This window comes from Schistocerca gregaria, chromosome 7 (assembly GCF_023897955.1).
Source record: "Schistocerca gregaria isolate iqSchGreg1 chromosome 7, iqSchGreg1.2, whole genome shotgun sequence".
Lineage (NCBI taxonomy): Eukaryota > Metazoa > Arthropoda > Insecta > Orthoptera > Acrididae > Schistocerca > Schistocerca gregaria.
This window is the reverse complement of record NC_064926.1, coordinates 406,323,815-406,349,681: the sequence shown is the minus strand read 5'-3', so window position 1 is coordinate 406,349,681 and position 25,867 is coordinate 406,323,815. Positions and strand designations below refer to the sequence as shown.

General features: G+C 44.9%; 1 protein-coding gene across 2 annotated transcripts in view; it reads left to right on the top strand.

The window, feature by feature from the left end:
• Positions 1-204: 204 nt before the first annotated feature.
• The window catches only part of LOC126281468 (uncharacterized), a 40,944-nt gene continuing 15,281 nt past the window's right edge, over positions 205-25,867 (top strand). Inside the window, exons 1-2 of one of the 2 annotated variants that reach the window (XM_049980462.1) lie at positions 205-260; positions 22,515-22,617. In XM_049980462.1, coding sequence (XP_049836419.1) covers positions 225-260; positions 22,515-22,617 — 139 coding nt within the window. In that variant the 5' untranslated portion in view covers positions 205-224. Of the gene's footprint in view, positions 261-22,514; positions 22,699-25,867 lie in introns of both variants that reach the window. The other variant, XM_049980461.1, reaches the window with a different exon arrangement.

Genomic DNA, 25,867 nt, shown 5'->3' with positions numbered 1-25,867 from the left:
CACTTAGAACGTTTTTCTTCAGGTAGTTTGATGTAGCGCACCAGTGTCATTTACCGCACGACTGAGACCCCGAATGGTCAGCATTTCTTCACAGGCCTCAGATTTCTGGCTCTTATCGCTTTAGCGGCAGTTACTTGTGGTGGCCGAGCTTCCGCCAGGCGGCAGTTCTCGTCACCTCCGGCGCCACGCAGCTGACATCTCAGTATAAACGCAAGGTGACCTCCATGCCACTTGCCACAAGCTGCGCCGCGCTGAAGCAGGTAAGCTGCTTACTGTAGGAATATTTGCTACTGGACCAAAAATGTTGTGAGAAAAATGCGATTTTCGGTAGAAATAATTGTTAACTGAAGATTCAGTTATAGTGCCATTAAGTATAATAGATTTATTCGTTTCATACGTTACGCTTTAACGTGCCGCAGACATCGATGTCAGCATATGGAGCACTAGCTACGCAGGATGTTAATCTGAAACGAAATAGTGTTTTGCTGGAGGAAACATTGTGGAGTGCGAATGACACTCTTCAGTGAAATCACGGAAAATCCAAATCACAATCACCGTGCTACTGAGTATCTGAAGACTTCATACAGGAGACTAAGCATGTGCCGTATCTGCTCTGCTGTCATTTTAAGACGCTTAGCGATTCCCAGAAATGTTTTACCTCATTCATCTTAATATTTTTTACAATACTGGCCATTGCCATTGCTACACCAAGACGATGACGTGCTACAGACGCGAAATTTAACCGACAGGAAGAAGATGCTGTGATATGCAAATTATCAGCTTTTCAGAGCATTCACACAAGGCTGGCGCCGGTGGCGACACCTACAACGTGCTGACATGAGGAAAGCTTCCAACCGATTTCTCATACACAAATAGCAGTTAACCGGCGTTGCCTGGTAAAACGAGGTTGTGATGCCTCGTGTAAGTAGGAGAAATGTGTACCATCACGTTTCCGACTTTGATAAAGGTCGTAGCCTATCGCGGTTGCGGTTTATCGTATCGCGACATTGCTGCTCTAGTTGGTCGAGATCCAATGACTGTTAGCAGAATGTGGAATCGGTGGGTTCAAGAGGGTAATACGGAACGCCGTGCTGGATCCCAACGGCCTCGTATCACTAGCAGTCGAGATGAAAGTTATCTTATCGGCATGGCTGTAACGGATCGTGCGGCCACGTCTCGATGCCTGTGTCAGCAGATTGGGTCGTTTGCAAGACAACAACCATCTGCACGAACAGTTCGACAACGTTTGCAGCAGCATGTACTATCAGCTCGGAGACAGTGGCTGCGTTTACCCTTGACGGTGCATCACAGACAAGAGCGCCTGCGATGGTGTACTGAACGACGAACCTGGGTGAACGAATGGCAAAACGTCATTTTTTCCGTATGAATCCAGGTTCTGTTTACAGCATCATGATAGTCGCATCCGTGTTTGGCGACATCGCGGTGAACGCACATTGGAAGCGTGTATTCCTCACCGCCATACTGGCATATCACCCGGCGTGATGGTATGGGGTGTCATTGGTTACACGTCTCGGTCATCTCTTGTTCGCATTGACGGCACTTTGAACACTGGACGTTACATTTCATATGTGTTACGACCCGTGGCTCTACCCTTCATTCTGTCCCTGCGAAATCCTACATTTCCGCAGGACAATGCACGACCGCATGTTGCAGGTCCTGTACGGGCCTTTCTGGATACAGGAAATGTTCGACTGCTGCCCTGGCCAGCACATTCTCCAGATCTCTCACCAACTGAAAACGTCTGGTCAATTTCGGTCGAGCAACTGGCTCGTCACAATACGCCAGTCACTACTCCTGATGAACTGTGGTACCGTGTTGAAGCTGCATGGGCAGCTGTACCTGTACACGCCATCCAAGCACTGTTTGACTCAATGCCCAGGAGTATCAAGGCCGTTATTACGGCCAGAGGTGGTTGATCTGGTTACTGATTTCTCAGGATCTATGCACCCAAATCGCGTGAAAATGAAATCACATGTCAGTTCCAGAATAATATATTTGTCCAATTAATACCCTTTTATCATCTGCATTTCTTCTTCATGTAGCAATTTTAATGGCCAGTAGTGTAGTTATATGTTCCATAAATCACTTGAACGATTTTTTTTTTCGAAATGATGTGGGAACAGTCAGTTTACACACGATGTATATATGTTGAGTCTCAGCGGACGGCTTTACAATAGCCATTTATAAGTTCCTGAATGTTAGACTGCCTAAATTTAACTTCAATGAGTATATTAGTAAACATATTTATTTTGCAGTCGTATTCAAAGAGCTACGATTAAAACAAGGTTTTTTTTCCTTTATAAGCTACCAGTTTCTAAATAACTGTATGTCTGTCAAACAGACTGAGTTTTCCAGAGGAAATGTTTTTAGGATATATTTGTAGAACCACCAGCTGCGACAAAGTCGCATATATGAACAGTGATCCAATACTGTCCAATGATTTTTATTCCAGTCTTTGATCACAATATCAATTCTTTTGAGGATGACCGGTTCCAGTCAGTAATGACCATCCTCAGATCTGTTTCTGCACCATGTCCCAAAGTGATAAGGCCGTAATAGAATAAAAAACATATATATATACTGTGCGATACTCACTGTCAGACGTTTTATTTTACTGGGCAAAGCGTCAACCGTTTTTGTTAACGCATATTGCACTCCTTTCTGGTCCACTGACAGCGTTTAATAATCTGTGTGTCTGGCGTTCCTGTTAATGCTAGGGGGTAAAATATTGTTACTGGAAGACCATGGTAAATTAACTCTTTGCAGAGACAGGCGTTTAATAGGATCATATTAAAAAATGTATCTTCAAGCGATGGCACTTCAGCACACAGTTGATGGTACTAAATATTATTTCTCTCTTCTTACTTCAGTCAACATCGTGTTTTCCTCACACCCCACAGCAGGAATTCGGTTAAACCGAGTTGTTTCTAGTCCGAAGTACTTACTTTGAAATATTTACTTCTCTTGTCGTATTTGTGCCAGTCGAGCGAGGCTCATCAGTTTCTTGTGATATCTGCGTGCTACACCGCGAACTCAACATACAAATGACCAAACAAGCAATTCCATGTTCAGATAGACTCTACCATGAACAAATAACTGTTGAACTGATAATTATTCATTTTGCTCAATGCTAATGCAGCTGAATTTTAAACATCCACGAAATATTATTTAATTCAGTTGTTAGAATTAAAAAGTGTCCAGCTATATTTCCAGATTAAATGGTTCAAATGGCTCTAAGCACTACGGGACTAAACATCTGAGGTCTTCAGTCCCCTAGAACTTATAACTCCTTAAACCTAACTAACCTAAGGACATCACACACATCCATGCCCGAGGCAGGATTCGAAACTGCGACCGTAGCAGTCGCGTGGTTCCGAATTGAAGCGCCTAGAACTGCTCGACCACAGCGGCTGTCTTTCCATATTGAAAGAAAAGAATATGTTTCTCGTAACGGTACCACTATTGCGATAGAAAGTCTGTCGCACTGAGAGTGCAATTCGGTGAACCATAATCTTCTGACGATATTAATTTTTCATGGAAAGGGTCACGTCATCAGAACGTTGAGGGAGCAGATGATTGAGTGAGTGAAAGATATCTTTAAAGTACTAATTTCTTTTCTCTCAATCAGTATTGTTTAAGTTGAAGGTAGATTAATTTACAATCACATTCATTAAAAAAATGCAAATAGCAATATGCCTTAAAAATTAAAGATTTTCCTAAGTCGTTAACGTCATAGTATCCAGATTTATAAACACAGTAGGCACCCAATATAGAAAGCACCCAAATGCTCTCTGGAAGACTGTAAAATGACATGTAAATCATTTTCTGAAGTCTGGGCGACTCACAAAACGGACTTTCACAGCATAGCATCAACGTTTGATCCCAATATAATAGAAAACTAAATATTAAATTCAATCACAACTTCCGAAACAGATTCTCAAATTGTGAACTATGTAATGCAAACAAAAAACAAATACTGAACATGACATTTACGAAAAAACAGCTGAAGGAGCGCCAAGCCGAAGCAGGGCACCGATCAGCGACTCTCTAACACCGATACATAAGCCGCCGCCATATGCTAGCCCCAAAATCGAGTACAGGCTCTTTACTCTCATCCACTTCTCAGAATTACAGTAGGAGTGGAAAGCTCAAGGATTGCCACAGTGACAACCGGAAATCTTCCCCTTTCTTGCTGCAAGCTGGGAAAGCTTGGAGAACTTTCTTTTCCAGCACTTCTTGTCTTCTCTGTCAACAAACTATAAGCTGGAGATGTACTCCCCCCTCCTCCCCTTCCCCCCCCCCCCCCCCCCGCCTTATGACTGACAAAATGATATCTGGACTTGTAAATAAAGTTTGCTGCACACGTCGCTTATGGCAACATAGTTGTGGCTCTGTTCTCTGCTTAATCATTCGCGACAACTTGTGGGATTTTTTTAAGATCCGTTGGGAGCTCACATGGTTTGCACTACTTTAAAAGGCACGTTTGAAGTACTCTGGCTTAAGAGGTACCTAAAGTAGCTTAGTCGCGTGACCATTGCCCGAGTAAGTTCCTGATGAGAAACCTCTCAGATTTCTACTATTGTCTATCCACCACCTAAAACTTAAAAGTGGCACGTCTCGTCAAAATTCCAACTGGAGGCAACATGTGTAAAATGTCAGAATTTATACGCCCTTTTCTCCTTCAGAAAGTTTAAAGAATACAACATTGAACAGTTATACTATATTGCCGCTTTAACGAATAGAGAAGATTGACTGAGAACTGGCGTACATAATTAGGAATTCCTTAAACGACGATACGTTTGTGAAGCATAAAAATGGCATAGAAGCAACTGAGTGTTATTATACGAAAACAAGGAATTTGTACCACTTTCCATCTGTCTTTAAAGAAAAGTGATCTAAAACGTACATGTGAAACAGAAAAATAATGTAATAGCACTGTTCACACCACCGCCTCTCCTCGTCATATCCATAAGTATTGACGGTGAAAATACCTCACACGGCCAAAACGCGGCCTGAATTTCTCAGAGTCGAACATCACTACACAGTAGTGCATTAGCGACCTTGTCTACTGAGCTGTAAAATGTCAGAATTCATACGCCCTTTTCCCATTCAGAAAGTTTAAAGAATACAACATAAAGCGATTATATTATATTGCCGCTTTAACGAATATTGAAGTTTGACTGAGAACTGTTGTTCCACTTCTCCTTCCGCTACCGTCCATTGTGCGTTATACATACATCAAAATAAGTTTTGCATTACCTCGGTTCCGAGAGTTCAGGATCCTGTACAGAAAATTGGAAATAGATCAACATAAACATCATCTCCACCCTTTTTATTGCTCATGAAAACCACACACTGCATGTTGTACCACCATACAGCGAGACGTTGAGAAGTGGTAATCCAGATTGCTGTACACACCGGTACCTCTAATACCCAGTAGCACGCCCTCTTGCATTTATGCAGGCCTGTATTCATCGTGGCAAACCATCCACAAGTTCATCAAGGCACTGTTGGTCCAGATTGTTCCACTCCTCAACGCGCATTCGGCGTAGCTTTCTCATAGTGGGTGGTGGGTCACGTCATCCATAAACAACCCTTTTCAATCTATCCCAGGAATGTTCCATGAGGTTCATGTCGGGAGAACATGCTGGCCACTCTAGACAAGCGATGTCGTTATCCTGAAGGAAGTCATTCACAATATGCGCCCATGAAAACGAATGCCTCGCCAATATGCTGCCGATATTATTACACCATTAGTCGGTGGATGGCATTCACGTATCGTACAGCCGTGACGGCGCCTTCCATGACCACCAGCAGCGTACGTCAGCCCCACATCATGCCACCCCAAAACAGCAGCGAACCTCAACCTTGTTTCACTCACTGAACAGTGTGTCTAAGGCGTTCAGCCTGACCGGGTTGCCTCCAAACAAGTCTCCGACGATTGTGTGGTTGAAAGCATAGGCGGCACTCATCGGTGGAGAGAACGTGATGGCAATCCTGAGCGGTCCATTCGGCACATTGTTGGACCCATCTCACCGCACTGCATGGTGTCGTGTTTTCAAAGATGAACGTCGTCATGGACGTCGGGATTGAAGTTGCGCATCATGCAGCCTATTGCGCACAGTTTTAGTCGTAACACCACCTCCTGTGTCTGAACCAAAAGTATTATTCAACATGGTGGCATTGCCGTCATGGTAGCGGTCATCCACTGCAGCAGGAGCCCTTGGGCGGCCTGAGCGAGGTATGTCATCGACAGTTTCAGTCTCTCCGTACCTCCTCCATGTTCAAACAACTTCGCTTTGGTTCACTCCGAGACGCCTGGACACTTCCCTTGTTGAGAGCACTTCCTGGCACATACTAACAATGCGGACGTGATCAAACAGCGGTATTGACCTTTTAGGGACGGTTGAACACACAAAATGTGTACCTCATTCCTGGTGCAATGACTAGAACTGATCGGCTTTCGAACGCCCTCTGTGTAGTAGGCACTGCTCAAGCATGGTTATTTACATCTTTTGGAGGGTTTATTGACATCTCTGAACAGTCAAAGGGACTGAGTCTGTGATACAATATCCAGTCAACATCTATCCTCAGGAGTTCTGGGAACCGGGATGATGAAAAACTTTTTTTGATGTGTGTAGATCGTTCAGTGGGCCATCGTATAAAAAGACGTCTCTGGCTACAATCCACTACATTCCATTAGCTTGTGTACACGAGATGAAAATTGTTAAAGAAACGAAAGAATGGGGACGGTAACGTACATACTTGCGTGACTTATAGGCAATGTGCACCATTTTTCAAGGCATTACTTGCCAAAGTGGTGTCATCTGATTTGTAATAACTCGTTCACCAGCCGGATATAAATGCCAAGAACTGACGAAGACTTTTGGTGCGGCTTAGTGCTCCTCCTGAATTAAGCACTGGGAAGCGAGCAGATGCAGCAGCTCGTCGGCCGGCGTTATAAATTCACTGCACGCACAGTAGGAGGAGTGGAAAGCCGTATGAAAATTAACCGCCCTCCGAAGCATACACTTTTATAGCTGCCAAGCAGAACGTTGATCCCCAAACTCAAGTTGCAGGAGTGTTATTACTGACTAGAGATCCTGAGAACCGAGACATTTAAATATGGTTTCTATTACATTTCGTTTCCTTCACAGCAGCACACGTGTCAATACGAATCCATTAATTATATCGTTATACTAAATTTGAGGACAGTTTCTATGAATGGCGCTTTAAATAGGTGTGATACCAAACCAGTCTGTTTCTCAATTTAATACCATTCAGTGCACTGTTAAGTAGTTTTTGAGACACTGCACTCTCATCAGATGATGTTACAGAGATATTATGTTCTGGACCATATGCATTATGGTGGTGGTGGCGAAAATAACGCAAATTAATTAATGTATTTATTTACGCATTTACCTCACGTGTCAATATTAGGACCATTAGCTACAAGTAACGAATGTGAATAAAACTAAAAGGTCGTTCAACTTTAAAGCACCTCCCTAGCATGGCATTAATGATAAAATCATTTTAATACAGTATACTAGACCTAGCTTAAACACACGCATATGCACACATTCTCTACCTCTCTCTCTCTCACTCTCACACACACACGCACACGCACACGCACACAGTAATACCTATGTGCATTCAGTTTAACCACAAACAAACACTGAATGTAAACTGAACAAATATGAAAATGATAGTTATACCATCGTGATCTTTGGTGTGAGATGTATTAAAGGGCAGAATAAATACTTGCATTCATAAAAACTCAATACTTCAAGTCGATGTTCCTATACATTGGATATATACATACCATGCGGGGGTCAGAAAAGTTACTGAAAAACAATTAGAGTGAAATATTTATTACATAAAAAAGTGAATGTGTGTCACATATCCTGGTAACTACTTCACTCTGTTTGCCTCTATTTTTTTTATTCACGCTGTATATATATTACCAATTAATGGACTCATAAAGCTCCAGTGTTCAATTATGTCCACTGTCAAGCCATGAGAGCATCTTATTCCGGAATTTAATGTATCTAGTGTATAAGGGTATAAGGTCGTGTTTTGACACAGTGTAATAACTGCCCCCCTCCTGCTCTTAGTACTTACGTTCAGTGTTTGCTCACTGCACTTAAATACTGTGTGTGTGTGTGTGTGTGTGTGTGTGTATGTGTGTGTGTGTGTGTGTGTGTGTGTGTGTGTGTGTGTGTGTCTGCGTGTGGGTGGGTTTTTGCGTGCATGGGTGTGGGTGTGTGTGTGCATGCGCACGTGCATTTGCTACAATGTACATTTTCGAAATGAATTTCTAGTGTATGTCAATGCGAGTATCATAAAATATTAGGATATTTTCATTTGATACATGTTCGTTAATTTTGAGTAAGCACTGCAGCCCTACGTCTAGCTGCAGATAGCTCAGAAAATAATATTCCTGCAACATCTCCATCTGATGATGAGCCCGCTATAGCTTGATAACTGGTTAATGTTACAATGTAAACTATCAACGTCTAAAATTCCATATCATAGCTACACATACCACTGTCGCACCACTAGACCTTTACCTTAACGGTCTGGGTAGATACGAACTTTAGTCGTTTTTTTCTAATAATTTCCGGGTATGCAGCCGGATCCCGTCGACATTCTGCCACGATATTTCGGCTCAGAGACGTCCGGCCATCATCAGGTCAGTACACAACTACTGAAGAGCCCAGGTGCAGTCGCGGTATTTATGCCGAATCTAGCGCATGCGAAATGTACTGGCATCCTACAGCGCATGGGTCACGTATTGACATGCGCGGCATAGCCGAGTTGTACGTGCTGCCCTCGGTGGTGAAAGTAAAACATCATCTAGTCATTGAGTATCGAATGACGCTATCTATTCCGCTGTGATTGTATAATTTTAATAACAGTCGTACTGCCTGCGGATTAGGGTAACGCCACAATTCTTCTGACAAGGGAAGCCTACGAGAAGATATATTGTCAGCTAACTGATTCTACGTACCGCAGAATTGAAGAGGACCCAAAAAGCCGAATATCAAAGAAAAGTGCTACCCTTTTGAACGACTGTTCTCTACCTGAACAAGTTATCAAGAGATTGAGACCACACAATGCAGTACCACCAAGACTCTACGGTCTTCCCAAGATACACAAGGATGGTGCCCCACTACGATTAATAGTGAGTAATATTGGTGCTGCCACCTATTCTACAGCAAAATATCTGGCCTCACTACTAAAGCCGTATGTGGGTAGGTGTTGCCACCATATACGTAATTCCGAGGATTTTGTCAGTCGCTTGAAGGAAGTTAAGCTTAGCAGCTCGGATTTATTAGTCAGCTATGATTCCCGCGAAAGGCAAAGGTCCCGAGTTCGAGTCTCGGTCGGGCACACAGTTTTAATCTGCCAGGAAGTTTCATATCAGCGCATACTCCGCTGCAGAGTGAAAATCTCATTCTGGAAACATCCCCCAGGCTGTGGCTAAACCATGTCTCCGCAATATCCTTTCTTTCAGGAGTGCTAGTTCTGCAAGGTTCGCAGGAGAGCTTCTGTAAAGTTTGGAAGGTAGGAGACGGATACTGGCAGAAGTAAAGCTGTGAGTACTGGGCGTGAGTCGTGCTTCGGTAGCTCAGATGGTAGAGCACTTGCCCGCGAAAGACAAAGGTCCCGATTTCGAGTCTCGGTCGGGCACACAGTTTTAATCTGCCAGGAAGTTTCAGCTTTGAAGCGGTCTCACTATTTACCAAAGTGCCTTTAATGGAATCGTTACATCTTATTGGTAACTTATTCAGTGCAGAAATGACGGCCTTGTTTGAACATATACTCTCCTCAACGTACTTTTTATTCAATGACGTATTCTTTGAACAAACAGACGGCGTCGCCATGGGGAGCCCTTTGTCCCCCGTGGTCGCTAATCTCTTTATGAAGGACTTTGAGGAGAAAACACTTGAGTCTGCTGTCTTAAAGCTTACGGTCTTCTGGAGGTACGTAGATGATACTTTTGTTGTATGGCCTCATGGCAGACAGGAACTGGAGAAATTCCTTCATCATGTAAACTCTTTACATGATAACATCAAATTCACGATGGAGATTGAAAAAGATGCCACTTTACCACTTCTAGACGTGCTAGTATGCCGTAAATATGATGGGTCATTAGGACATTCTGTGTACAGGAAACCGACTCACACAGATCTGTATCTCCAGGCGTCAAGCTGCCACCACCCAGCACAAACAGCCGGCGTTCTCAGTACCTTAATACATCGAGCGCATGTAATATCGGATGATGAAAACCTCCACGCAGAATTAGAACACTTGGAGAAGGTTTCTAAAGAGAATGGCTACACTTCCCGCCAAATAAGAAAGGCCATGCGCAACTGTCATAACAAGAAGCAGCGCACTGAGGACGCTGATGACGACTTTAAATCAACTGCGTTTCTTCCATACGCTGTGAATGTGTCTTCAAAAATAGGCCGATTACTGAAGAAGAATAGAATCAAGGATATCTTCCGTCCACCAGCAAAGAACCGGGCCCTGAATGGATCCGTTAAAGACGATTTACAACTGAAGAAAGCAGGCGTCTACAAAATTCCCTGTGAATGTGGCTCTGCATATATTGGCCAGACGACAAGAACTGCCCATGAACGATATACAGAACATGAAAGATACACCCGTCTGCGGCAACCGTCAAAATCGGCAGTAACAGAGCACTGTATTTCATTGGGAAATTCAATGGAATACAATGGAACAAGAATTTTAGCTCCGGTTTCCGGATTCTGGGATTCCGTAATCAAGGAATCAGTGGAAATATGTCTTGCCGATAATCTTATAAATCGTGACAACGGCTTTCAACTGAATAAAAATTGGAATCCTGTTATTAAAATTATACAATCACAGCGGAATAGACAGCGTCATTCGATACTCAATGACTAGATGATCTTTTACTTTCACCACCGAGGGCAGCACGTACAACTCGGCTATGCCGCGAATGTCAACACGTGTCGCATGCGCTGTAGGATGCCAGTACATTTCGCATGCGCGACATTCGGCATAAATATCGCGACTGCACCTGGGCTCTTCAGTAGTTGTGTACTCACCTGATGATGTCCGGACGTCTCTGGGCCGAAATATCGTGGCAGAATGTCGACGGGATCCGGCTGCATACCCGGAAATTATTAGAAGAACAAATACACCGGGAAAATTTTAGAAGTCTTTAGTCATTTTATTTTAACAAGTAGATTTGATTTTACAAAAGACTCCATATTCAGATACAGCAACATTTAAAGACTGCGTAATGTTTTCACACATTAATTTTTTAATGGTAATAGTAAATTTCAACAGTTGCTTAAATCTTGCACTTAATGAGTCACATAGAACATACAACTTATAGAACCTTTCTTAAAATTAAGCATTTCTTTAGTAACAAATGTGAACAACTTCTAGCCAGTTAACATCTCTCGGTTGACGACACGGTTGAAAGAGATTAGATATAAAGCTGAGCAGTTCGGTAACACTTTACAAAAACATTAGTAATGTATTGCAGTTGAGTAACAAATTGATCAGCTGAGCAGAACCGCAACGAATTCTGTTCTCTGGTGCTATTTCAGCGCAGTGTTCCCTCGACTAAATACTTCTTAAACATCAAATCGGAAATTCGGCTTCTTTGGCCTTACAATGCTTGCATTAGCAAAGTGAACGAACAGTTCTTTCTCACATAAATGTATACGCCTTAAGGCATGGCGGCTTGTTTATAAATTCCTAATTGCAGCGTATGCATTAAAAATCAGTACGTCAAAATGGAGCATGTACCAGTAAGGTTTCTTCAAGGAGCAACATTTATATTAACTCAAATGCACTTCTATACTTGACACTTCCATTTTTTCTTGTAACTAACAGATAAGTGCCCAGAAGGCATGTTCAACGCGTACAGGTGCTTGCTGTCAGGGACCAGAATTCCCATAAAACGAACATATCTGGGTATGTACAGTACTGATACTGATAGTTTCAAACTAATCATAAAAAGTACATCACGTGATAACAAAGGGTCCTTGTCAACTATAACTTAGAGAGCGCCTCGAAACGACGCATCTGTACCAGTGAAGAACATTTATTGCTTACCTAGCTTAACATCACTGAAGCTGCTTAATGAAAGTACTCACCTACGAATATGCCTTCCTGTATTCAGCAGGGTACATTACAATCAATTCTGTATTCAGCAGCATATATTACACTCCCCACTTGTTGCAGTGTCATTGACAGTATGACACCAAAAAGTCTATGGAGTTATCACTAACTGGACGCAAGCACAAATGACCTTGCAATTTATGCTGCTGTGAATCTCTTTTGCAAACTGTCTCTCGTAGACGTGGTGATCCGATTATGTCTATACAATTTAGCGCTCCGTTGCACAGGTTACAGTTAATACTTCACACGCCACAATCACAGTATTCACGGGCACTTGCTCCGTCAGACCGCCGAGAACCACCTTCCTGGCCTTAACCAGTGGCCACTATATCCCGAGCCAAGACGAGACAATTTAATTCACTTGTCCTTCATCTTTGAATTAGTGGTCATGAAAAGTGTGATAGCGCAAGCCTTGTATCAAGATAGTAAAGAGAGGACATACTGATACGAGGGAATAAAGTGGCAGTGAATTATTGCACGTATTCATTTGGACAGTAACTATACCTTGCAGACAGGTGTCTGAACAATACACGCAGATGTCATTTAAGAGTGACTTGTAATTAGATTCAAAGAAGCCAGTCTCAGTAATCGGCGAATTGCTCGACATTTCAATAGGAGTGATGCCGCTGTTCGACGATGTTGGCAGGAATGGGTGAACCACGGTCGAACACAGTCTCATGAAGGAAGCGGTCGACATAAAGAGAGCACAAAGAACGTGATAACTTTTGAGCATTAGAGACAGGGCCTTCCAATGGCACAATATCTCTCAGGACAAAAGTGAAACTCGTTTCATAAAGACTAGAGGTGGACCAACGTATTATTCACTTGTTCAATCTGTGATGCTCTTCCTCTTGAAAAATAATCCAGAATTTCTGAAATTATAATCTTTTGTTTGTTTGTACCTGTACATCACCTACCGATTTGCGTGCCACTCTCACAAAGCCTTCATGTGCGTTGTCTTTCTCTTTTCTCTACAATGTGTATATACACTCTAAGAGAAAAAATACGACGCACCGCATAGGGTTTGTAGTACATTTATGTGTCTTTAGGTTAATTTATTAATATGTAAACTTTTATATATATTTATGTGTGGATGCACGTGTATGAACAAGTATACATGAGTGCATACATTGCAGACCCAAAGAAATTGGTACATCTGTCTAATATTGTGTAGGGCCCCCGCGAGCAAACAAAGTGCCTCAACACGATGTGGCATGAACTCCAGTGACTGAAGTAGTGCTGGAGGGAAATGACACCACGAATCCTGCAGGGCTGTCCATAAATCCGTAAGTGTACGAGGGGTGGATAACAGCATGTTTCAAAGTATTCCAGATATACTCAATAATGCTCATGTCTGGGGAGCTTGATTGCCAGTGGAAGTGTTTAATTTCAGAAGAGTGTCCCTGAACCACTTTTTAGCAATTCTGAACGTGTGTCGCATTGTCCTGCTAGAATTGCCCAAGTCCGTCGGAATGCACAATGGGCATGAATGGATGCAGGTGATCAGACAGGCTGCTAAGGTATGGGTCACCTGTCAGAGTAGTATCTATATGAATCAGGGGTGCCATAGCACTCCAACTGCACTCGACCAACACCATTACAGAACCTCCACCAGCTTGACCAGATCCCTACTAACATGCTGGGGCCATTGGTTCATGACACAATTTGAAGCGCAATAAGACAGCATGTTTCTAGTCATCAACAGTCTAATATTGGTGTTGACGGGTTCAGGCGAGTCGTAAAGCTTTGTGTCGTGCAGTCATCAAGGGTAGAAGAGTGGACCTTCGGCTCCGAAAGCCCATATCCAAGCTGTTTCGTTGAAAGGTTCACACGCTGACAATTGTTGATGACCCCGTACTGTAATCCGCAGCAGTTTGCGGAAGGGTTCCACTTTTGCCACGCTGAACGATTCTCTTCAGTAGTCGTTGGTCCTTTTCTTCCAGGATCCTTTTCCGGTGGCAGCAATGTAGGAGATCTAAAGTTTTCCCAGATTTCTGATATTCACGGTGCACTTGTGAAATGGTCGTACGGGAAAATAGCCACTTCATCGCTACCTTGGTGTGTTCCATCGCTCGAGAACTGACTATAACACCACGTTCAAACTCACTTAAATCTTGATAACCTGCTATTGTGTAACAACTGCCTCAGATACCTGCTGTCTTATACGGATGTTGTCGACCGTACCGCCGTATTCTGCCTGTTTACGTATCTCCGTATCTGAATCGCATGCATGTGCCATTTTCTTTGGCGCTTCAGTTTATATGCACATATGTATATATTGCCTATTAGCTAATAAGTTTCCCTTCTCTGTGATATAAAATTAAATATAGAGAACAGGAAACCACTGAAGATAAGAGAGAAGCAAGGGAGTACACATTTCTTCAATCCTTAGGTTAGAACTTTTTTTTTCTCTTTAATCTTGCTACTGATTTAGAAGGTGTGATTTCCTATCTGTGAATGAATCTATAACATTATGAACGTTCGTCAAACGTTTTGCTAGATGAAAAATCAAAATGTCGTCTACTAACGTTGTCTAAACACGAGTAACGCTCAGGACGGGTGGGGTTTCTCGATTTCGTTTCGTCTGACTTGTCACTGTCTGCTAGATAGAAAGAAATAGCTACTTTCAATATTGCAGAAGTTAAAACACACATCAAAAAGTCGGGACTGTTTTGGCACAATTGTTCATTTTATGTACCTCATTTACCTAAATAACACGACAGAATAAAATTCATGAAGCACCAATATCAAATGGACTACCAACATACCAGGTCCTGGCACAGACATCTAAATACTGGGATAGCGACGTTAGAGAGGCTATCGAAATTCGTGCCGGGGACACACACATCAATCGAGATTGCGGCTACAACATCAGCAGTGCATGGGAACCAGCATTGAGTCTAATTAAAAAGACGCTCAGCAAAGGAAAGGAACGGGCGACTAAGGCGGACGAGGCAATTACACCGACGCCACGACAGACGCCGACGCCAGCGTCTGACCGACCGCTGACGCGCGAGCTAGTACCGCAGAGAGAAAGCCTCGCGTGGGGAGGGGATTTAAGACAGCCACCCACCCTCAGGAGCACCTGCTGTGTGGCTGCCGAAGCGTGCGGAAGCCCTGTGCTGACGCTACCGTGGCTAACCCTTCGCTCGTGATAATGTAACGACCGGTCGCGCGGGTTCACGCAGTCGGCTACTCGCCTCGCGTGCTCTCGCTCACCAGCGTTCTTCCAGAATTGACATCAGCCTGCAAGGACCTTTAGGGACTCGGGTGGCAAAATGTACGTGGCGTGACCCCCCTGTCAAAGAAAGGAAAAATTTTCTTCGCTTTGCCGGCCGGGGTGAGCGAGCGGTTCTAGGCGCTAGAGTCTGGAACCGTGCGACGGTCCCAGGTTCGAATCCTTCTTCGGGCATGGATGTGCGTTATGTCCTCAGGTTAGTTAGGTTTAGGTAGATCTAGGGGGATGATGACCGCAGAAGTTAAGCCCCACAGTTCTCAGGGCCATTTGAACCATTTTTTCGTCGCTTTCTAAAAGAGCAAAGTTGTCGTGTTGGAGGAGGAGCCGAAACGACATGATCACTCTGGCGAGACGCAGGGTGTGACAGATGACGGTCCAAGGGATATTTCCAAGACACCGGCAGCGTCTGACGCCGGATGGACGTGGAAATTTCCGCGAATGTTCGCGCCCGCACACTCTCAGGACGGAGACGACGCATCGAGCCGCCGTTCCCCCACCACGAAGTAGGAAACTTCCCCCGCCATCACCAGACTGACCCCCGAGGAGAGTTGCATCTACATGCAACGCTTGGCCATGGGCACCGAAGAGGACAGGGAGGGTGTACTCTCGAGACTCCGGTCCTTGGTGCTCGTGGGTCGCGACATCCAAGCGCATGTCGCAGCCGTCACGACCGCTGCCGTGCCAGCAATCGCACCAGCCGGGCCGACTACAGAAACAGCCAAGCCGTCGCCAACGTCCAGTCTGACTACACTGGACAAGCCTGCAGAGGTCGCGCCAACCTCGCGGGAGCGCCCAGCCATGACCGTAGAACACACTCTCTCCCCCCAGGCAAGTTCCGGTAGCGCCAGGCGGAAGAAGAGGAGGGTGCGTTGCAGAAAACCCGATAAAAAGGCTTCATCGCACCCTCCCGGCGCCACACATCGAGAGCCAGGGCGTTCGAACTCGTGACGCCGGAACAGGTCAAGGCTGCAAGCCGGTATGCAGATCTGCCGGGGCTAGCCGAGACTGACGGGGACGGGGCCACACTGACCACAGCGACGAAACCGCCCCGCCGCCCGCCGCTGATCACCATCCAGTGGCGCGAGGGCTATAGTGTGCTGAGAGAGAAGCTCTACTCAGTCGTAAAACTGCAAAAATGATGGCGGGGACCGACACGTACAAGGTTAGAGCAGAATTCATAGAGCACCACGCGAAACTCGTGCAGCTCTGCGAAACCGAGAAGAGGAACTGCTTCACGCAGAGCAAAATGTTCAAATGTGCGTGAAATCTTGTGGGACATAACTGCTGAGGTCATCAGTCTAAGCTTACACACTACTTAACCTAAATTATCCTAAGAACAAACACACACCCATGCCCCAGGGATGACTCGAACCTCCGCCGTGACCAGCCGCCACGCAGAGCACTGAACAGCTGAAGCAGCTGCCACTGAAGATGGAACCGGCGTTCCTACAGCGGCAGCTGCAGGAAATCGGCTTCCAGACCCAACACGTCGGCCTGATGGCGTCGCCCAGGACCCACAGGGACAAGCCCTTGTTCATAGTGGTATTGGTTGACAACCGGAAAATTTTTCAGGTTGACAACATTGTCGACTTCGACGTAAAAGTCGAACAACTCCGTGCGAAAGGCAAACGAGCCCAGTGCTTCGTCAGCGCATGGGTCACGTGGCAAAATACTGCAGGATGCCTGAGCGCTGCTGCAAGTGTGCCGAGGAGCACCAGTCACGGGACTGCCCCAAGAAGAAAGAAGACCGGCGGAAGTGCTGCAACTGCAACGGGGATCACGTCGTCTGTTATCGAGGATGCGCCGCACTCAAGCACGGGAAACGCGCCAGCCGCATAAAGGCCAGTCGCAGCTTCGCGGACGTCGCTAAGAGTAAGCCGACCGCCCCTCAGAGACGCCAGAGCCGCTCGCAGGGGAGGCCGCACCGGCACCGCAGCCGTCACACCTACCTTCGCCGGTGGCGTCGCCTGCAGTCGGGAGATGCGGCTTGCCGGCGCCCACGGCTGCAAGGAGGGTTGCCGGCCAAGTACGGCGTTCCCAGCGCGCCGCTCCGCTGCCGACTACGGGAAACGTCGCGATGGGGTCAAACGTTCCCGAAACAGCGAAGGAAGACACCACCGAGCTGGCCGCGCTTCTGCTGTCGCTCGGCCAGCAGTGACGGCGGCCATCCAGGCCACCAGCCTTATAATGGATAACGACCATATTTATGGATTAACCATTTGCACGTTCAACGCTAGGGAACTCCACACCCGGCAGGGTGAATTTCGCCTATTCCTACGGGACGAAGCGGTCGACATCTGCCTTTCGCAAGACATCTTCCTCAAACTCGGGGTAGACGAGCGGGCAGCAAAGTTTTGATTCTACCGGGAAGACAGAGCCACCCACCGGGGTGGCACTGCCATCTACGTGAAGTCACCGCGCCACCACTGGGTTCAACTGCCGGCGCTTAATGCACTGGAAGCAACAGGAGTGGCCGTCAACACTACTGCAGGAAAGATTCCATTCGTGTCGATGTACCGGCAACCTGGCAGATCATTAGACGAAGCTGACTGCGACGCCCTGCTGTCGTTGGAGGGCCGAGCTTTCATTGCCCGTGATTTCAGTACGAAACACACCGAATGGAACTCGCGAACTCTCAACCGCAGCGGGTGCCGCCTCTTTCGCGCTGTCCGCCCTGGAGCCGTTTGACCCCACGATCTTCCCTGTACGGGGACAACCGGACGTGCTCGATATTGCTCTTCTCAAGGGCATCGGGCAAATCGCGATCGCCGAGACGCGAAACGTCTTGTCCTCTCAACATGTACCGGTCATTTTTTTCCTCGACGTGGTCGGAGCTTCTCTTCCAGAGAGCCATCCGAGCTATCGCAGGCTGGACACCGAGCGCTTTCGGACGAAAACCCCGCAGAGGTAGGGGCAAACGCCACCCTAGCATTCTGCACCCGACGAATACTCCGAGCAGCAGATGAAGCCACGCCGAAACATCACCAAGGGCCACGAGACTTTTCGCGACAGCTACCTAGCCCTATTCTGGACGCGATCACCGAGAAGAACCGGCTGTTTTTTGAATGGCATCTCACTCGCCAACCAACACGAAGGGCCGCTTAAACCGCATGCGACGGTAAATTAAGGCAGCAGTCGATCAACAACGGAACCAGAAATGGGCAGACCTTGTGTCTACCCTCAATCCTGAGGATGGTAGTACATGGAGGGTGGTAAGAACCTTCCTACGATGGAGAGAGCGAATACCATCCTTACAGGTCGGGAACGACTTCGCCAGCGATCCGGACGCGAAACCAGCGTTCTGTCTGACGTATTCGCAGCAAACTTCACACTGGTTGCCGACGTCATCGATGTGGAGCACATTCGGCAGGTCCACGAGCAACTAACAACCTACCGCGCTGCAATGGAGGAAGGCCACGTTATCTAGCAGATAACGGAGGAAGAAGTTGCTGTGCAGCTTCACTCGCTGAGGCCCAAGAAGACTGGAGGCAGCGATGGCGTCACAAACCTCCTGCTGATGAACCTTCCACCGGGATTACACCGGCAACTTGCCGATGTTTTCAACGAGATCCTCAGGTCAGGTGTCTACCCCTCCGCTTGGAAACACGCGGAGATTGTGACCATTCTCAAATCCGGAAAGGATACCGACCCAGCAGCCTGCTCGCGTCCCTCTCGAAGATTTTCGAGAGGCTGTACGCAAGAAGACTGATGGGCATGTCACCCAGGAGGGCATCATCCAGGACGAGGAGTTCGAGTTTCGAGAAGAGCATGCCACTTCCCACCAGCTCCTGCGGGTTGTAGACCAGGCGATGAGGGCACTGGAAACAAGGGCATACCTTGGGGCAGCGTTCCTCGACGTCTGCCGAGCGTTTGACTTGCTGTGCTACGACGGTCTCGAGTTCAAACTTTCTGAACAAGGGATACCGACGTCCCACATGACGCTAATGCTGTCGTACCTGTCTCAACGAACCTTCCACGTGAGGGCCGACGACGGTACGTCCACAGACCGACAGATATGTGCAGGAGTTTATTTCAGACAATAGGACATTTTGTGCCCGCTCCTGACGCCTGAATGCTACACGCGAACATCATGAGTGTACCACGAGCATTTCACCTGTTCAACTGCATCGCTGATCTTTTTGTGTCCATCTGGAAATTCCCCAATGCTGTTTTCTAAAGAATTTCTCCATCGCAAGCAGCGCTGGCCTGCTGCCTGCTCTCCTCGATGTATTGCCTGGTGCCTTCGTTGTCTCTCTCGCTGTGGGTCACGAATGCCTTTTTAGAAGCATTCTGTTGTACTTGGGCCGTGTCGGCACAGCTCACGCCTGCCCCAAACTAAAACATTTCCTCCAGCAGCTTCTTCACCTTTTTCTCATTGACATGCGGGATTCAGGTTCAGTGTGTTAATATCGTCAAATTGAGTGTCAGCCCCTTGCATTACATACTGTACATTTTGATAGGCGTATCTGCTCATTATCACCAAAATATGCCAGGTGACATAAACAGCTACTTGTTACGATTTGTATAAATCTCTCATGTAAGGTGCGAAATTGATATTCATTCAAGCTGCCACCTTACAGCTTGTTCTGGTTATTTCGTGCCTTCTTCCGTTATGAAGAGACACTGATGCCTGTAGTACCCCAAGGCTTCTTTAACTGATGTGCCATTACTACATTTAATTATTTTTTGGGAAAATTCTATGAAAATGGATACAAACTCTTTGGAAATATGATGAATTTAATTACCATTAGGTTCATTGTAAAATTCACCCAAATTAACAATTTTTAAGCTTTCTTTAAGTCTTCAACAGTTAGCGTCACTGTTTTCTTAGAGTGTCTCCAAACTGTGTGTGTAACTAAGTTGTATAATGTGACTAACTATGCCCCATGACCTGACAATGTGTTTACCACTGGATTGGTCCATGTCTCTTAACTTCTGCTTGTTGAACAAATACTGTAACTGTAGTGATATTACTATCTTGAGGAACTTTGGTAGGAAAATTTATGACACAACAAATCATAAGTGGATAAAACCACCTCTAAATCACTTTTCCTGTCAGCTTAATTCGAAAAATGTACATTAAAATGGCCACAGATAAATAATTCCTTCCTTTTGTCTGAAATATAGCAGAAAAATTCATCAAAATTTCTCATGCAATTTTCCAACTACGCTGTGGAAACCTGTATACTGTATCAATCACAAATACTACATTTTCCTAAAGCATCTTATAAGCACATGCTTGTAAGTCTTGAACTATACAGAATGTATTTATCCCTACATTTTTATATTTATATGCCTTTTCTATAAATCTAATACCACCTTTATTCAGATTGTCTCTACATGAATAAGAAGCTAACTTATAACCACATATATTAAGATTTTCTATCCCTGTGTTTATCTGGCGTTCAGAAAGACAAATTACATCAGTTTCTTTCCAGCTGCTTAACTCTTTCAAATGAATTAATTATTCATTTACTTTAGTTTTAACCTCCATACTATTCTGATGACGCAACTGATTTCATTTTTCCTCAATTATTATAAAATGAATTAGGGTCTCTCTCGTTTAATGATTCTCTGAATTCTGTATTTGTCCTGATGTCAGTCTTCCATGGCCGCTATAACCATAAGGATTTTGCTTTATGGGCCTGTGGTCTCCTTTGTTTTTTCTGCATTCAGATATAGGCCACAAGAAATATATCACTATCTTCCTACAGCAGTCACTGGAACAGCACCATTATGAGACTTTGCATCCATCTGAAGGAGCCGACACAGCTCAGTGTTTACTCGCTCTGCAGCAGAGTTAAGCCAGGATTCGTCATGGTACCACAGAATTTCCATAAAACCAACATTTATGCGCAGCGTAGCTGCTACTATTTCGACCAGGTCAACCCTAGTATGGTATTTTTCGATTCTTACCAGGCTGTCTCCAGCTCCTCCAACTATCAGTACCATACCTTCTTTGTTAAAATCCCTACGCATTTGTGTTAGTTTTCTATTATGTAGCTAAAGCTACTTCGTTCCAGAAGTTTGTTACCTCGAACTCTGCTACTAACTTTTCCTATAGCTGCTGGTCTACACCCCTCCAATGGCTGCTACCTAGCAGCAGAACTCTTCTTTTCCTGTTATGTTTTCACCCGACTTGTCTAGTAGCTTCTTAGCGTTGTCCTACTGTGCCCTAACTTTCTCCACATCTGTAAGACCCTCTTCCTTACCTAATTCTGACAGCAAGCGAAGTCCACTGTTTAATGAGTTTCGAATATGCTAATAAAATTTTCCCCTGTTCACCCTCTGTTTGCTGCCTTTCCCCAGCATCAAGTCTCTTTTACGTCCTTTAGGTGCGATAGTTCAACTTCCGTGATTTCTAACTCTAGCTGAAGGACAAAAGTGTTCACCTGCCTTTCCTCCGTTTTCCTTCGTATCTGGAATAATCTAAAATTCCGTGGATGAGCCAAATCGATCACCTCATACTCTTCCGCACTACAATAGCTCCAGTGAAAGCCTACCATGGAATGTCCGTTGCAAATTACCTGTTTGACTAATCTAAGACATCATCTGCACTTTTCACAGAAGGGTTGTTGATTTCATCGCTGTATACTATGACACAACTGATAAACGAATTTTTGTTACTCTTTTCGTACGATTCTCACGCATGGGTATTGACCTCAAATTAAGACTGTAGATGCAGAAATAAAAATACTCCTTTTCACCGTTTTACTTTGCTTTTCACGACAATAACAATTAAGCCAATGTATTTACGCTTTAATATATTTACAACAACTAGAAATGTGTATTATTAGTTTATAATCTATTATTTACGTAATTATTTATGACACTAGAATGGCCAACGTGCTTGCGGGCGCACTACTGCAAACTCACGCATTTCTGACTCTTCACAAAAGTTTATTCGGTGACTTTCATTTGTATTAATCAGGTTAAACACGTATATTAGTCTGAATACAATGCATGAGCCACACAGCATGGATACATATAATGGATGAGATCGAAACGTAATGTAAGCGAACATGTTCGTCTGTTACAGAACAGGAACTTATTTCTGTACCTTTCTGCACAGGACATGGGTTCCAGGGCTGAATGTGTGGTGCTGTTGCTGGTGACAGCTCTGGTGGCGGAGGACGTTCAGGCAATCACCCGCCAGGACGTGCGTGACTTCTTGGGTAACCGCGCTTTTATGAGTAGTTTATTTTCCTGTCTGATGAATTACTGGCGATGCAGCTACATCACACAGAAAATAAAAGGTAAAGGTATACCCAGCTGGTAGATTTGTAGACTGATCCGCAATACGTCGCACGCACACGCACACTAGCATGAAAATATAAGTATCACAAGCAGTCCATCAGCTTGCGCTGTACCAAGAAACTTCGACGTCTCGTTTTTGTATCAGTTGTCGGAGAGTAGCTCAACGGAATATAGACAGTTTTCGCATTATACACTGTTGTCCAAATCAAAGCAACAAACGGAAATTTTGTAAGGTCACGTTTATTTTGCTACAAACCAGCATAAAGAGGTGATAGTAAAGTGGAAATAATGTAAAGAATACAGAACGTGAACAACTGCAACATGCATAGAGGTACACAATCATGTTCCTCGTTTTTCCCAACTTGTCGGATCTGCACACATGTTCTGACATCTGGTTAATGTGTTGTTCAGTATGGGGTGTGACCATCTAATAACGACGGGGTGTACTGTAAACGATGTCATCAGTCTCGTGTTGAGGCAATAACGCCCGTTCTTAATGCAGAGCAGCTCGCAACTCGTGGAGAGTGGTTGGTGGATGGTGATGTGATGCAACCCGTCTCCCAAGCGCATCCCAGACAGGCTCTGTGGGATTGACGCCGTGCGTCAAATATCCCAAGTTTCCAAGGAAACATCAAACAACCGTGCTTTATATGGTCGAGCATTATCTTTCATCAGTACGAAGTCTGGGACCACAGCTCCTCGTAGCAACCACACATTACGTTGCAAGACCTCGTCACTATGCCTGACAGCAGTTAAACCTTCCTGATTCACCCATACAATTTCATAAAGAGATGTCAACTTAATCCCTGCCCACACCATTACGGATCCTCCTCGATATCTCTCTTTCCACAATGTTTGTGTCCGGAAATTGTGTTCCATGTTCATTCCAGACAAAATCTGGATTCACCTGTGACAAGAATATCGGCTCACTGTTCGACCGTCCAGATGGCGTGTTGACAACTCCGCTCTAGACGTTCTCTTCAGTGAAGATGCGTCAGAAGTACACATACAGCACGTCTCCAACAATAAACACCACTCTGACGAAGCCTACTGTACACCATTTGCATCTATGCAACACGTCCAATGGAGGCTGCAGGGTCAGATGCCAGTTGCTGTGTAGTGGTAAGGCGGTACCGTCGTGCCCTTACAGAAAAAACCGGTCCTCTCTTTTTACGTCACACGTGTCGGCCGTCCCCTGGTCTTTGGGGTACAGTTTCGGTCTTTATGAACTGCCGCCACGTCCGAGAAACAACATAACAATTCACATTAAGCCATCGAGCTTCCTTTCTTCCTATGGCCCTCCACCGCAGGAAGTCTGGTAGGCGTCTTCTCTGTGCCATACTGCACTGTCTGTGGCTGTATACACGGCGATAGTGGATGTGGGACTACCCGGCAAACATCACCACGTTTGAGAGATGCCCTGACGCAACTGTTGTCGTCGTTGTCCGTTGACAGGAATGCTACCTTCCGCGCAGAACACAATCGTACCGACATCTGTTCACAATTTGTATGGTTATATCGTGAATTACATACAGGACGGGATATACTGACGAGGTTTGTTCCTCTAATTTTGGACGCCAGTGTACATCACACTGTGACTAGACTCTACGACAATATTTAAGAATATGGAATTTTAAGCGGTAGGTTTCTACAAAAACAGGTACGCCAAATTCATTGCAAGACATTCGCCATGTCCTGCCAGCCAATTCTGAAGAACGTAGGACGTTTTCACTGTTACGACATTCTCTCGCTTGTTTTACCAATGATGCTTTCAATACTGTTAAAAGGCCAATGCGCTCCGTTTTGATGACATCGCTACATATCTTCATAGTGTCATCATTCTTGTGTTACATAGTTTACTGTACTTCCTGCTTGCTGTTTGTGGGCAAGAAATAGCTCCACAGGTTCTAAAATGTTACTAATTGTAAATATGTGTGCCCTGTATAGCGCAATTGTCCTGCTACCTGTATAATTACCGTTTCAAGAAAACAGTTCCAACATGACTATTGTACTGTGTTGTTAGGACCTCACTCTAGCTCAAGTACTGTTGCTGTTTGGCTTTCCTATAGCAAACTGCTGGAATCAAGTAGTTTTACGGTCAACTATTTCCTTCTAAGCAAATGCTACCTCAGTGACTATTGCGTACCTGAGGATATAGTGTATTCGAACATAATGAACTACCTCAAAGAAAACGATTTATTGACACAGCCAGCACGGATTCAGGAAATATCGTTCTTGCGAAACACAACTAGCTCTTTATACTCACAAAGTAATGAGTGCTATCGACAGGGTATGTCAAACTGACTGTATATTTTTAGATTTCCAGAAGGCTTTAGACGTCATTCCTCACAAGCGTCTTCTAACCAAACTTAGTGCCTATGGAATATCGCCTCATTTGTGCGACTGGATTCGTGACTTCTGTCAGAAATGTCACAGTTCGTAGTAATAGACGGAAAGTCATCGAGTAAAACAGAAGTAATATCCCTCGTTGGCCAAGGAAGTGTTATAGGCCCTCTGTTGTTTCTTATCTATATTAACGACACAGGAGACAATCTGAGCAGCCGTCTTAGATTGTTTGCATATGATGCTGTCATTTACCGACTCGTAAAGTCATCAGATGACCAAAACTAATTGCAAAATGATTTAGGTAAAATATCTGTATGGTTCGAAAAATGGCAGTTGACCCTAAATAGAGAAAAGTGCGAAAGTATTCACATGAGTACTAAAAGAAATCCACTAAATTTCGATTACGCGAGAAGTCACACAAATTTTAAGGCTGTAAATTCAACTACATACTTCAGGAATACAATTACAAATAACCTAAATTGGCATGATCACATAGGTAATGTTGTGGGTAGACCAAACCAAAGAATGCAATTCATTGGTAGAACACTTAGATGGAGCAACGTCTATTAAAGAGACTGCTTACACCACGCTTGTCCACCCTATTCTGGAGTATTGCTGTGCGCTGTGAGATCTGCATCAAGTGGGGTTGCCGAATCACATCGAAAAAGAACAAAAAAGTGCAGCTCGTTTTGTATTAACGCGAAATAGGGGAGATTGTGCCACAGACATGATACGTAGATTGGAGTGGCAATTATTAATACAAAAGCGTTTTCCGTTGGGACGGGATGTACCCATGAAATTTCAATCACCAGTTTTCTCCTC